This window comes from Diadema setosum, chromosome 19 (assembly GCF_964275005.1).
Source record: "Diadema setosum chromosome 19, eeDiaSeto1, whole genome shotgun sequence".
NCBI lineage: Eukaryota > Metazoa > Echinodermata > Echinoidea > Diadematoida > Diadematidae > Diadema > Diadema setosum.
Window position 1 is genome coordinate 13788009 of NC_092703.1, and position 16301 is coordinate 13804309.

General features: G+C 36.8%; 1 protein-coding gene across 1 annotated transcript; it reads left to right on the plus strand.

The window, feature by feature from the left end:
* Positions 1–2998: 2998 nt before the first annotated feature.
* Positions 2999–6832, plus strand: LOC140243167 (uncharacterized). Its single transcript, XM_072322895.1, has 5 exons — positions 2999–3105; positions 3822–3914; positions 5288–5416; positions 5717–5848; positions 6587–6832. The coding sequence occupies exons 2-5, from the start codon at positions 3902–3904 to the stop codon at positions 6736–6738; spliced, it is 426 nt and encodes a 141-aa protein (XP_072178996.1). The 5' UTR covers positions 2999–3105; positions 3822–3901; the 3' UTR covers positions 6739–6832.
* Positions 6833–16301: the final 9469 nt, after the last annotated feature.

Sequence of the window (16301 nt, forward strand, 5' to 3'; positions counted from 1 at the left end):
TATACACTGTAGTACACGTTAAATAAGGATGGGAATGGAAATGGAGGGTCCAACTAAAAAGCAAAGCTTGCACGGTATGGGATTCTCAGAAAATACATAAGACAACTAATAGTAACTTAATGAAACTACAAACAGATGTATAAAACAAGATCAAAGGAACCTATGTCAACTGACATGAAATTAAATTAGGACAGAAAAAGGAAAAAGAAGAAAAAAGAAAAGTATTCCAATGACATAATATAAGAATATTGGTCCGTCTTCCCTTTCACAGTGATATTTCGATTAGAATTTCCAGCAAAGTAAGTAAAAAATGCATAGGATATTTACTCTTGATTTATCATGAGATAAAATGCTTATTTCTCTGAAAATCGGCACTATTACACCATGCGATACGCGTTGCGCAGAGTTTAAGAAGAGTTTAACGTTTTCATCCTTTGGTATGTGTGCGTGACTGTGTCTATTAATGGATTAGGGCCAGAATAACATGGAATGGAAAAACAAACCTTTTCTCTTTCCTCTCTCATTCTCGAACCCTTAAAGGAGAAATTATAGAAAATACATTTCTGCCTCTAAAACGACAATTCTATAAATTTGGTTTCACGGGGTCGTCCCTGCACGATTTACAATTTAGCATTTTGGTTCAAAACAAGGCTCATCTTTTGACTCAGATCTTTTGAACCATTTTGAATATGCTGCAATAACGACATGATAACGAGAAGATTCTTGTTAGTGTGAAGAGTTAAATAAGTGAAAGTTTCTTCTTTTTTATGCTTATTTCTATATATCAAAACCCTTGCACCTGGATTATCATTGCAGTTTTACGTTTCTACTGGAGCCGTTGGCCTTTCGACGTTTGGAAAGTATCAGACAAGTCTGGTATGTCGATATCAGTTCGCATTGTGTGGATGTAACGTATCTTCAGATTCCATTTGTGCACATGTCAAGAAGCATCGAATAAATGCTATTTGGTATTTCACATCTTTTACTTTGTGCCGATTTGAATATTTAAATCATGTAGTCAATTCGCAATTTCAGCCATAATATGGGGCAGTCTATTACGGGGTTGGGCCAGCTTTCGTGACATACTAGACCTAAAAATCAAGGCAAACCAAACAGACGCGTCTGCCAGTAATGACTTCAACAAGAACATGGTATTCCACGAGGTTTTATACTGCTCAAGCATCATGGGTACTGAAATTTCAGACCGGGAAATTTCTTACCAATGTTCATGTCAAATTGATGTCTATGTAACAAAGGTGACAAAATAATTTGCGATTTAGCAAATCCACCAATGTTTCTGACTTCAACATGCATCACTGTATTATAGCACATGGTCTTGTTGAACACAACATATTTATTAACTTAATCGCATTTAAATTGATTTTCATTGTGAAATTAAAAAGTTGATACTTCCGTTATGTGGACATCATGTAGTTTGATGACCTAACCCGATGGACTAAACCATATGAGTTCTTTCACACAAATAATGTTTTGAGGAAATTGTCTTTTCAATCCGAAAGTATTTACTTAATGTGAAAGAGAAAGGACATAATATCATTCAGAGACTGTATTCCCGGACTGCATAATAAGCATTACAAAGAAATAGCACACTGACGTATTTTAATTTAGAGAGAGGGGAAAAATATCTTCTTTACACCGCAAACCGAAAACAAGATGACCCCCCCAAAAAAAACCCAAAACAAACAAACAAACAAACGGGAAACCCCCCCCCCCATGAAATATACGTCCATGAATGGGATACAGGAGCAATATATGTCACTTTTATTGAAAAATGCTGCATGATATTTTGATCAGGAGTTGATATCTTTCGTCATTTTTGTTTTCTTTCGCTCTCTTTTTTTTGTGTGTCTTTTTTACAGTTGAGTGCTTACTTCGCATTAAATCTCATCTGTTGTCTGCTGTCTGCTGCCATGATGTTCGTTGCTGTTTTTGCTTGTACTCATGAGTACTGGGGTGAATGTATTCCCCTTTTCTGGTTCAGGTGTGACGTATCGCCGGTGAGCAGAATCAGAAATGATAAGATAATTAAAGATAGAGGATTTCAAGTGTCATGTACTATTACTACATTTTTAATGGTGGTCTAGTGGTCAGTCTCATTAGAAGATCTAGATACAAACGGATAATTTCCCTCAAATAATTTTCTTGACTTATCAGATTAGCATCGATATTACTTCCTGTGTAGAGTTGTGATCTGTAGTTAAAAGATAAATCTCTCTATATGAGTAAAAATTAATTCCAGTCTAATCCTAGTCATCGTTACAAAAGCACAAGCTGGTGATAACATCTGTGATGTTAACCGGGACAGCAAATGATCATATAATGTGCGTGAAAAATAACGATAATTACGATGAATTTAGATGTGAATGTAAGGCTGAGCAGAATTCTGTCACTGATACTGCAGTAGTCAAAATATCGAGGGGAAAAAAGGTAAATCAGAATTACACGGAGCAATGCGTTAGGAATAAAAACAAACAACAAAACATACCCCGAAAATCCTTTGGATTTTCAGCCTAGCAAAAACACCAAATGTGTTTTTTTCACTAATCTGCTAATAGGGAAAATTTCTGTATTCGCCTACAAAAATTGTGAATTCCTATTAAAGCATTTTCACGATATACATAATATACATATATATATATATGTGTGTGTGTGTGTGCGTGTATGTGTATGTGTGTACGTTCATATATAATATATATATATATATATATATATATATATATATATATATATATATATATATATATATATATATATATATATATATATATATATATATATAAATATATATATATATGGGTATTCCCAACATGAAACTTTTCCTTCATTCATTGAAACTGATGAAACCTGTAAACAAGAATTTGCAGATAGATGGTTGTATGATAATAATAAATTGCACAATACAATTTGTCTCAATGAACTGAATTTCCGTAACTCTATTTATACAGATACCAAGAAAAGTAGTGGACGCACTCATCTTGATAGGTGCTGTTTACGAACTGGTCGTTAGCATCTTGTCTCTTGTGGCTGCAAGCTGTAAATTGCCCTGTTGCCTCGTGTACTTCTTCGATCATCAGTTTCGCGAGTGTATGAAAAATCTTTATGTGTTCAATCCGTACCCCGCCAAACAGAAGATAACTTATGTCAGCCACTGACTCGAGGAAATTCTAAAAAGCTCAAAAGCATTCATGTATGCATAATATCTATATCTATATCTATATTGGTAATTCTCATAACTAACACCGACGAAAGGAAGTATACTGGAGTGAAATGATGAACAAGAAATCGTTGAGTACATTCCGATTCGTGAAAGTCGCGGAATATGCCCAGTGACATAGGTATGCACAAGTGAAGACCTTTAAAGCATCTGCTTGGTTTCGAGTGTTTTATTAAAGTTAATTTCGTTCCGTATGAAATCATATATATTCCAATGTGCATAGTTTTACTGCGAGAAATATTGAAATAACAAGAAATAATCTCAAGAGGTAAAACTACTCAAAAGATGGTGTTTAGTATCACTGATAAAAAAAAAATGTGGGTGGTATATAACTTTGTATGATTATTCGATCTAATTCAAGCTTCGAATTGCTAACTAGTTAACAAGATGCTTATGTTTTTATACTCATAGATTCCGTAAATAAATGAATACAAAATGCGAAAGTCCAGTATAGCTAGTGGAATGCACCACTGCCTTGAAGGACCTAGTGCGTCCCTTTGGAAGAGAGAGAGAGCGACCGGAAAGGAACGTGCCGCTGACATTAAACTTGATACATTTTGTCTCGTGGTATATTTCCCCCCGTCAGCCCAAGGAGGCCAACGTGCCATTCATCCTTGTGGATCACAGACCCAAGCTGTGGGAGCACACGGTGCCCAAATAGTGCTCATGCAAACCCAAGGTATGTAAATTTCCCGACTGGTGTGCTCCAGACAGGTGGGTGAATTGTCAAAGTCAGAGGAAAAAGACAAGGAGAAATACTTCAAAATGAAAGGACGACTCGAATTTACTAGTAAATGACGATAAAGAATGATAATTACAAATTCATGATAAGTATAGCTTGACATTGAAAATGTTTCTTTCGGAATTATAAGGATAAGATAATCTTGCATTGTATGGATAATGTATATAGACGGTATTTACAACATTTTCTGGTCATTTTTCAACGCTAGCGGTAGTCGATCAAATTCGTCATTAAGATGATACAATACTTCGCGTGTAGTATCTTTCTATAAAATCAATATAAGCACATTAATCAAGCACTTTCATTATGGATCATCCAACTTCGTTCTCTTTAGATCAAAAGTGTCGGCATGTTCAGATTTGATTTTTTATTGGAATTCAAATTTTTTACTATCTAATATGTTTTTATTCATCTGATAAACATATTTTGAGTACTAATATTCTGTTTTACGATGTCGGATTTCTTCTTTATTTATTAATTTTGAATTATTGAGTATGATGCATCTGCGTGGAAATGAAAGACGTTGATCAAACGTGAAGTACACGAACGTTGATGGTATATTTTACTTCTTTTTTGATGGTATATTTTTTGATGGTTTATTTCATTTTGATGGTACATTTTACTTCTTTTGTGTACGTGAAGTACACAAAAGTTGATGGTATATTTTACTTCTTTTTCATTTTGTATGTTTCAATATCAGTAGTATTTTTTTTTTTCATTCACAACTTGTTTCCTTTTTTGTTTTCATTTTTCATAACATTTTTATGCTTATTTTATCATTTTCATTCTATTCTTTCCTGTACACTTGTTCTCATGCAGGTTTTCTCCTAAATCTTGTGACTGTGTGTGGAAAGCGGTGTATTACGCAGTGAATTAAGCATTAGCTGATTGGAAAAGAATTTGGACATATAGGCACCTTGAGAAAACAAAACATCATTTCCACTAAAGAGATCGATTTTCCACCTGGATTTGATATAAAAAGGAGATAATGTTTGTGGTTTTTCCCAAATAAATAAAACACCATAGCCAAGTATTGACAAGCATTCTCCAAACACTTTATTTTCATTTTTACTTGCCGCGAGCCTCACATTCTTAATTCGACATTTGATCTGCCCATATATACATATTAACGTGTATGTATCAATCACATTCATCGTGTAATGATAGTAGGCCTATGGCTAATGGTCACATCACCAAGCGGCCAAAGGTGTAAGGATTTAGAATACCAAAGAAAGCATTTCATCAGTGCATACTAATTTCTTTTGTCTATACACATACTTGTCAATATATTCATGATCATTGTTCGGCAGGTCAAGCCACACACACGCCTTTCTATCCAATGGTGTTCCAAGCTCACAATGCTGTGCAACCCAATGTTTATGTCCCGCCTCCTGTCATGACTGCCCAAACTGGTTCCCTGGCGAATGCTTCGCAAAATGGTAATCTACTCCCAAGTACTTTGATTCTACGCAGTAGGAAATAGATAGCAATAGTATTATTTCTCGGCCTTGTCACTTGTTGAACCTTTGTTAAGTGTACGATTAAAATTGAAGTGCATTGTATGAAGTTGTTGAAATCGTGTAAGTATGTAGGATTAAGACTGAATTCAAGTTAATTTGATTATAATTTCTATCTTCAATCTTTCTAAGAGAGCAATGTTCTCATCGGCGCGTTTCAATTTCGTCTCCATAATTCTAATACGCATACTTTTCAATGTGGTGATAATCATTATCTGGCAGGTCAAGCCAATCTGACAACGCCTCTGCAACCCGCTTTGTACCAATCAGAACACGCTGCACCACCCCCAGATTACGTTGCGTCTCATGTCGTGGCTGCCCAAACCGGTCCCATGGCGGATGCTGTGCAAAATGGTAGTAATCTACCCAAAATGCTTTGATTCTGTGCTGTTGACTCTTAGTGAGGAAATGAACAAATAGGCCTATGACTTTTTATTTTCCCTCCGTTCTAATTTGTTTAATTCAATTCAAATTCAGTTTAAATCAAATTCAGTTCAAATTTCAATTCGAATTTTATTGTTGAACCCTTATTATGTCTGATTAAGAGTGCAGTCTAATCAATTTCAGTGGAATCTGTACTTTACAAACCTTAGATATAATTCAAACATTTAAATTCGTTGGTATTTTGTTCTTTTGGTGCAATACAGAGAGAAGTTACAGGAGTGGATGTTTGTCTCCAGCAGTAACTTTGCTCTTGGAAAAATCAGTAGGCCTTCATGTGCTATAGATAAAGGAGGTGAACAAGATAGTTGAACAATAAGTGAAACTAATAACTAATATGGACGTTGTGTAGCTTTGGGCGGAGTGAAATGGAAGAGTCAATCAGCTTTCCTTAAAAAAAAAAAAAACAGAAACCAACTTGCAATTCCAATGTACTTACATCCTAAAGTATAGGTAAGAGCTTTATGAATATTACGTGCAGTTTAAACCTGTCTGTGAAAGTAGATTTCCCTACTTCGTAAACACGCTGAACAAAAGCAAGCCACTCTCGGCCACATATCTTGTCGTAAATCTGTGTATTCATGTCATGGGGGAAATGCGCTTTTGAAGAAATGTACAAGCATCTGCTCTGCCTGTCAACATTCCCTTCAGGGCTCAGTTATTCAGAGCTGAAGGAAACTGAAGAAAATGAGCTGCACTGCAAACCACTGATAGAGAGATCAATCGCGAACGGGGATGATGCTGTTGAAGACAATTTCTCCGATGGGGCAGAAGGCGATTGGAAGAAGCCAGGAGGGCCCTAGAGAGATCATACTGCTCTGTTAGATACGAGATGATTTAGGAGAAGTTTCCAGGCTGCAAGGAGAAATCTACGATACCATGGACACTCGACCATAAACTGGCAAAAAAAAAAACCAACAAAAAACACCAAAGTTTTATCCCCACCCTCTTCTTTGCTCACCTGTGCCAAAGGCTTAATTATAGCGAGTTATTGTAATCAACTCATTGCCTCATGTCCGTCGTCCGTTGTTCGCCAACTTTTTACATCTTAATCTTTTTTTACATAATCTTATCTCCTCCTTCTTCTTGAAAATCCTGTGACGAATTTTTTCCATATTTGGCAGTTAGTATCCCAAGGGGGACGGGATCTCAGTTTGTTAAAACGGACACCATTTTTTCACTTTTTTCACATTTTCATCTTCTTCTTTTAGTACATGGGTGAATTTGCCACCAGGTAGTCTCACTATAGCTTGGCAGAATTTGCATAATTGTATGCACGAGTGGACACCATGTCCCTATAGATACCGACACACCAGGGGACCCTAGAACTCCCAAATCAGAGAATGTTAAATAAAAAGCAAAAAATTAACAATTCTATAAAGCCAGGGCCCCGTTTTATGGAAATATATAATCGATTATAGATTTCCTTACCACACAGGCTGCCATAGACTTACCATAGAAATCAACTATACTATCAGTTATAACTCTTCTTAAAACAGGGCCCAGAAATGCTGTGAGTAAATACATCAGTGTATGTGCTTATCAAGGCTATTGCTGGTACATCCAGGGGTTGCCTCATATGGGTCGGGACCGAATGAGGAGCCAACTTTGATCTTCTTATCGATAATAAATGGTCAGACTTTGTGCATGCTTGACAGGTATTTTTGCCGTGTGACTGTATACAAATGGACTCCATGCCCCCTCGAGGCCCTCAAAGTGCCCCCTCTGAGTTTTGATTTATTCTTCGGTAATACATATCTGCAAGAATGCGTGGAAGGTGAACTTGCGATACTCGAATGAGCGCTTTGTTATCCTAGAATCTTAGTCTGTAGTGGGCTAAACATACAACCGTGTATCATTTCCCACAGCTGCTATTCCTTATCTCCCTTAGGCCTCTGTCACGAAGTGTTGCCGAAGGCGTTATGTTTTCGAGTTGTCCGTCCGTGCGTGCCCCGTTTGAGGTATTCGAATAAAACTTGATATATGCATAAGTAATCGAAGCTGTGCCAGTCAACTTTTGAGCGTACACACGCGCAAGGTCAAAGGTCTTAAGGTCACGGTCAAAAACAAAACATTAAACATATCCTCCCGTAACTGTACAATGCCTTGATATATTTTCTAGAAACTAGGTACTACAATAGCACAATGTACTAAGTAAGAATTTTGTTGAGGCAGTATCATGCCATGGGGTTCCAAGGTGAAAGGTCAAGTGAAAATGCTAATATTTCATATTTTTTCCCACATCTTAAAAATTGTTCGAGGTATCTTCATTGAACTTTATACATGTACTGCCTGAAAGTGATTTTCTTTGGAAGTTTATGGTCATGAGTTTCAAGGTCAGGGGTCCAAGGTCAGGTTGAAATGGGAAAAAAAAAATCTATTAAATGGTGAAATGACACTCTTTCTCCATAGAGAGATATACAATGGAAATTACTTCATCAAACTTGAATATACTTGACAATTCTGCAGGGAAAGATTTGGGCTGTGGGGACAAAGGTCAAGAAAAATGCAAAAAAAAAAATCACTGTTCTTGTCTATATATATTGAAAATGTTTAAAAGTATTGTCATGAAAATTGGTGTATATACAGACAGTAATTATGTGCCAATATGTGATTCGTTCTTACATTGGCAAGGTGTTCTGTCGACGTGTTTGGAAAATAGTGTAAAAAAGTGGAGGCAGACCAGTTTCCATAGCGGCATTTCTAGTCTCGTTTGCTATCTATTTCTGTAATATGTCAGTTCAAAGTGCTGTACTAGGTAGCTCATCATCTAAAATACACAGTAGTTGTGGAAGTTCTTACTACAGTACTTTATGATGACTTATGATTGTATGAATTTGTGTACTTCGCCACAAAGCTTGCATTTAGGTTTGTGAAATAGTTCCCACTGATATCGCATACATATACACTGTACAGTATAGTATTCTAAACAAAGATGTCCAGAAGCGCATCAAATAATTAGCATTATTGATTCGCGAAGATGGGAGCTTAACAGACGCATTGCGTCACGAACGGAAATGAATATAAGATTGCGTGTACACCGAAATTGTAAGGTAACAAAACTGTTTTGAAAATGTGTTAAAGTACTGTCATGAAAATTGTTGTATATATTTTCTCTTTTTTTTTTTTTGCATTTTGTTTCCGAAGCTTTCTTTATACTGCGTATGTCAATTATCTTGCCCAAGGAAATGAATAGTGTCTGGCAATAGCTCCGCATGTACTGCGGACCCCTGCTTCCTCTCAATAGTCCTCCTCTCCCTCCTTTCCTTCTTTTGTTTTTCCCTCCTTCCTTCTCCTTCTAACCTGTCCCTTCCCTTTGTCTCATTGTTTGTCCTGTCGACGTTCTTGTTTAAAAATGAAATATATACATATCAATTGACACCGATATGAATTTGCACACACAAACGCAGTTCAGCGTTAGCGTTATGCCACTATTCATTGGATGATCAATGTAATTTTCCTTCTCCCTTGTTATGTATGTCAATAAAGAGTAACACTATGATAACTATTTTACTGTCAGTCCTTTAAAAAAAAAAAACAGGCATGTTCTATTAAAACAAAGCAAAAACGGAAAGTCAATTTCACCTTGTCAATGCTTCTCATTACACATTGGTTATTATTTTCAGCATTTTTGTTTTATTTGACCAGGAAGCAGGCAGTACAATTACCAAAAAAAAAAAAAAAAGCAAAATACAGTACAAATATGTTACACCTAACGAGTGTACAAAAAATAAACACATTAAACAGATAGTAAACGGTAAAGGAAAATGTTCCATGCTGGCCTGGGCGGACAAAAGCAATGGAATATGGATTACTGTTGCTCGGAAGCATGTCAGCCTAAACATATAGCATTGAGATATAACATTTAACGAAATGAAATTACCTAGTAAATAAACATAGTGAAGATATAGAATACACAAAAATGGTAGCAAAAAAAAAAGAGGATATTATTGAAGGTACATGTAGATGTATTAATTATTTGTCATAATATTGTATCATCTACAAATTAATGGTCGAAGGTTCGGTACAGTACGCACCTTTACATTACTTTCGGATTTACGAACCTTCAATTCAATTCCATTCAATTCAATACAGATTGTTTATTTCCATCATCAAAAAAGACAAAGAAGACATGATTCAAAGCAGTACAAGTTGTCAATTTTTCTTTCATTCATCTGATAAGAACAGTTTTTCTTTTCGGAATAACATCACAAATGTTGGGATTAACAAACCCTTTTTTATTTTCGGATTAACGAATTTTCTAGGTACATACTGTATATACGAAATGTCGGTGTTTCAAAATAACGAACATCATCCTTTGGATCGACGGACGAGAAAACATGAGACATGAAGGATATGTAATAGGAGACGATCTAATTATGCAGAAGAGCTGGATAACCAAATGATGACGACCCCCTACAAACACAGAAATGGAATGCTATAGAAGGAGGGGATAATAATGGCCCTTAGTAGTCGAGCGGCACTGCCTATCGTGATGATATACACAATTCAATCCAGTATTCCAGTCTAGTGTTAAATTATACATTTTGTAGCTTTTTTTTTTATATTCTTAAGTGTCATTTTGTGTGTGTGCGTGTGTGTGTGTTAGGAGAAATTAATACTAATTCGACAGAGAGGGAACAAAACATCATGACAGTTTCTTAGATTACTGAAGCAATTGATATAAATCAATTTTGATCAACGCGAATAAAGGAAGTTGTACCTCATGAGATTTTTGCAGTCTATTAGTAACATCGTATTACTCTTAATTTCAATCCTATTTGATATCATAGTAAATGTTTCCCTTTTTATGTAACTTTTCTCTTGTCATGCGAGAAATATATTAAAGATAGTAATAGTAATCGTCATCTGGGTCATTTTCTCTAATGACATCATTATAGTCCTCAGTATCGTCATCTTCGTCCTCTATGTCATTACTGACATCGCTTTCATCCGTTTCAGCGTCCGAGTTGTCTGCGACGTCCGAGTATTTGCCAACATCGTCATCATTGTTCTCGGCATCGTTATTGTCTTCAGCGTCTTTGTCACGGACAGCAGTGCTATTTTCGTCAACACCCTCGACATCACCAACGATTCCGTTATCGCCGACATAACTTTCGTCATCATCGGCAGTGTCGTTTTGATCGTCATTAATCTCGTTATGATCCTCATCATTTCTGTTGTCGATTTTCTTGACATCGGGACCACCAACAGCATTCTTGCCCTTGTACCTCCCATCATTGTTGCCATTGTCAAACTTGGGCTCTTTGACAGTGCCTGTGGGCGAAAGAATCAGTGAATTATTATTTTGTCAATAAGCAAATTGAAACAAAGCAAAACAATTAATAATGACCGGCTCTACACATCATGTACATAACCCAAAACACGTTTTTGGCATAAACTAATGTGTTAGTAGCCATATTCTACTTTCATCCCAGCCTTTACACAGAAAAACCATCTCCCCGGAAAACTGTACGCCCGACTCTGGCTTGCCGGCGGCGTGACGAAATGAACTATTCGTCATTAACTGGGCAGGTTGAAAATATAATCTCGACTGGAAAGTTGTCATTGAAATGGAGAAGTCATTCTCTTTAAATCGATGACTCCTTTTTTCGTCAGTAACGAGGAAATCTTTCGACAAAGCCTCGGGCAGTAAAAATAAGCAGGGATAAAGGAGAAAATACACGGATATCCATGTCATTCAATGCGTACTTACACTTTTCTGGTTGCCCCGGGAACTTGGTACACACTACCGGTTCGGAAGTACATCTTTTGGTGCCACCTGCTGGAATGATTTTGATTTTGATTGAAATATCATTCAATGTCAAACGAACCTTTCAGTCAGAATGTACATAGATGTATGCAGGGTCTTAGACATGATTATCCCTGTAACATTTCGAATAAAAATTTAGTGAAAGTGTATAATGTTCAGAACCGCAACACTTATAGAACATTTTATATCACAACAATCGCTCAGCAGATAATGTCCTCCACTAATGATCAAAACAGGCAGGTAATATGCACGGTCAGATATCAATTTTGAAGTATATACATTGTATGAGAAAAAGGAGCGTTTCTAAGATGGTTTGGAAGCAACGACCTGCCGTCTTAATTTCCCCCAAATTTGTCCGAGATGGTGTATGCTATACAGTATATCAGTATATAGGAAGTGCCACACGGTTCTTGAGAAAAATCGGGTGATGTTCGTTATTCCGAAACACGAAAATTGTCTTTGCAAATGCTTAACAAATTGCCCTACATCGACGTAAATTGTCCTACGTCGATGTATAGGGCAGGCGGTTGAAAAAAAAACAACAAAAACATATCGACGTAAGAATTTCATGAATTTGAACGAAAAATCATCGTTGCCTCGAGGTTCGTTAATCGGAAGATAAAAAGGGGATGTTAATCAAAACATTCAGTTGCGTTACTCCGAAAGTTCGTTATTTCGAAGGTACGTAAATCAGAAAATGAAATAAGGTTCGTTATTCCGAAGGTTCGTTTATCCGAAAATGAAATTAGGTCCGTTATTCGGAAGGTTCGTTAATCCGAAAATGTAAAGACGGTGCGTACTAACGACCCTTCGGAATTACAAACGTTATTTCGCTTTCGAACTGACGAACATTCAGAATAACGAGACTTATTTCATTGTGGTATTACCTTTCGGATTAAAGAACCTTCGGAATAACGAACTCAACGGGCAACTGTAAGCGAAAAAAAAATAGCTCCATGTTCAAAATTAATTTTCATGGTCGGGGCAAAATCAAAATTAAGAATTTGTACTATGGTGTCATTAAAAAGAAGGTTTGTGCATCAGTTTTGTACGGTATATTCATAACTCACGCAAAATACCCTGACTTTCCCGCCTTAATTGAATGTAGCATAGCAAGGTATCGATCATGTAAAAAGTCATATCAAATAAGCATAAACTATATAACACATTATTTTTCATGAAATAAAAGTTATGAATATAATTATGTAGTTGGGATCGGCAAAATTAGATGAATTTAGTTTCTGCATGAAAGTAAATCCGCTCTTCCCCACCGCAGAAAGGAGTTGGTTTCCTCTTTCTGGCGAATGATAAATGTTGGTCTGATTTTTGCCCTCATTGTTTTACTCATCTGTTCTCTCATGTCTCTCTTATCATTACGGCTGGTTCCCTTCTAAAGGGATTAAGAATCTGCTGCCATTACAAAGAGTATAATACAGGAAAGAACCAGAGAATGGGAAGACAAATATTGTGATAATTTCTTAGGAGTGACGCACTTACCGATCTCGGTGCAGGTGGTGTAAACGCGGGTGACCTTGTATTCCAGTGACGTCTTACCGTGGTGGAGAAATTGGTCGTCGATGTTGTTTGTCTGGGTGAAGGTGATGGGATTTCTCCCATGCTGCGAGTCCCGAAGATCATCGTCGACATCGCCCACCCTACCTCGGCTGTCGCTGGCCCCGCGATCGAAGTCATCACTCACCATACCACCATGCCTGCCATCGTGCACCACACCATCCACGTCGTCGCGATAGAAATTGTGGAAGTCGTCTCGAGTCATCATCCAAGGCGGGCGATAGAAATCTGCGAATTGTGCAAGGAGTAGATTAGCACTGACTGCATGATACGGTATAACCACTGTATGAGTCACGACATGGTGTTCTTGCTAAAGATGCTGATGATGGGGTCATCGCACATCACACCCTTTTTTGTAAAGGACACGTTCACATTCATAATCTTCATAGTCGCGGTTTCCTCATATCGTTCTACGCATGTGAAAACATACAATTGGTCTTCTCACCCAGCAGTGACTGCGGTGATATTTTTCTTTTAAAAAAATCATAACTTTTGAACGGATTTTCCCAAAACTTTCCTTGATGTGTTCTACTGATATTGCTGCATTCACTGAATCCACATGTCTATAACGGTGGACTTGTCCTTGAGTCAGATTTCGGTCAAGGCAATAACAAAATGGCATTATTTTCCCAGGTTCCTCAGTGTATTTATAGATACGACTGGAAATGTGAAACTTTGGCTGCATGCTGCATGCAGTTATTATGTTGTTTGTTAAATGACCCCACTTTCTCTATAAATTGTACAGAAAAATGTAATTGGGTTTGTTTTGTTTTTTTACTACTATGGTGTTCTTGTCATTGATAATGATGCTGGGGTCAGCGCACATCACATAAAGTCAGATTTCGATCAAGGTAATAACGAAATATTCTTTTCTCATGTTCTCGATATTGGTATACGACTGGAAAAATGTGAAACTTTGGCTGCATGCTGCAATTACATTAATGTTGTTTGTTAAATGACCCCACTTTCTCCATAAATTATGGAGAAAATGATTTCATTTTTGGGACTGTTATGGTGTTCTTGCTAATGATGACAATACTGGGGTCAGCCCACATCACACATTTAAGTCAGATTTTGATCAAGGCAATAACAAAATGTCATTCTTTTCCCAGGTTCGCGATATCTGTATGCGACTGGAAAATTTGAAAGTTTGGCTGCATATACTGCAGTTACATTGATATTGTTTGTTAAATGATCCCACACTCTCCATAAGTTATGCAAAAAAAAAAAAAGTGAAATTTTGTGATGTATACCTCGTGGGTCATCATTGAACTTGGCCGCAACCTGCGTAGCTGTGAAGGCGATCAAAATACTTGGCAGGAACTTCATCTGCGAGAGAGAGACAGAAACAGAGTCAAAGAGAGAGAGAGAGAGAGAGGGGGGGGGGATACACAAACAGAGATAGAGAGAAGAGTGCAGTGACGAAAGAAATAGAAATGATATACGGACGATAATTAAGGTGATGTAACGAGAATGGGGGAGTATATGGAGGGAATAAAGGGGGGGGGGGCACGGGGAGCCACCAGATACATAGTGATAAAGAATTTAAAAAGATACACAGTGATAAAGAATTAGAAGAAGAGGGAAATAGAGAGAATGGGGAAAAAAGTAACGATAGACAGGAAGTATAAGGGGATTAAGAAAGAATATCTATAGATAAAGAGAACAATAAACAAATTTGAAACAAATGATCAACTTCAAAACAAGAATGGAAAATAACACTTTTTTTTCTAACTCGCGTATTATACATTTGTATTTCTCTCGGTCTCTTTCTTATTCCTGCTGTATTTTTACTGTAGTGTAATTTTGTTACATATACTAGTATGATTATATTCTCAATTTTTTGCTATCTGGTTGATATGATTGTGCACTTTTGATTGTAATATTGTGTATTTGAACTTACGTTTTTGTATCTTTTTGTTGTGCAGAGCCCCTACTTGGTAGAGCAGGGTTTGTTGTTGTTGTTGTTTTTTTTTTTAACTAAAAGGATTACCCTGTTGAAATAAAAATTGAATAAATAAATGAATTACTGTAAGTAACCTTTCTGTTCACAGATAACGATCCAAGTAAAGATTACATCAACTCTGTACTTAAAAAGAGTTGAAGAAAAATAATGTGCGAGTGTCTTATTGCGGAGTTTGTGCCCATTATAAAAATGAAAATCTAATGGTATCAGTCTCATCGATCTCAACAAATGAAATGAAACACATACTAAACAGTGATATTAAGAAAGATTCTATATATATATATATTTATATACATATATTTCTTATACTACATACTTATTACTGATTATTTGCTTGGATTGTTTTAATCTTAAAGTTGGGAAAAGTAGGTTAAAAAAAGATGATGGCAAAGATAAGAAGACGTATGAAATTACACATACTTTTATTAAGATAATTTGGCTCAAATATCTTACTATCACGGTTCTTTTGTTTTTACGTACTTTTTTGAGGAGCAGAACAGAGGGGGAAAAAGTCTTGGTGTCTTAATTCGATATAAGTCTTATGGACAAGCAAAGGTATTTGACGGTTTAGTTTTCCCAGTAAAGTGGGCAGCAAGTTCTATACAAGTACTGACTATTGTTGAATTAACATGGGCTATTTTTCAGGGTTTCTTTGCTTATTATACCCCCGCCAAACGTAGTTTGAAGGGGGTATATAGGAATCAGCGGACGGTCGGGCGGTCGGGCGGTCGGGCGGTCGGGCGGTCGGGCGGTCGGTCCGTTGCAAATCTTGCGTCGCGAACTACTTCCTCAGTTTTCAACCGATTCCCATAAAACTTGGCACAGATGTGTGCCTTGGGTTGTAGATGTGCAAGACGTATTTTTTGACAGTACCCAAAAGTACGTTGCCATGGTAACGGCATATTATGGGCAAAAATGGGTACAAATCTTCCGTCGCGAACTCCTCCCACAGTTTTTGATCAATTTTTATGAAATTAGGTACAGATGTTCATCTGAATATGTTTAATGTGCAAGACACATATTTCCGCAGTGGCAAAAAGTGCGTTGCCATGGTA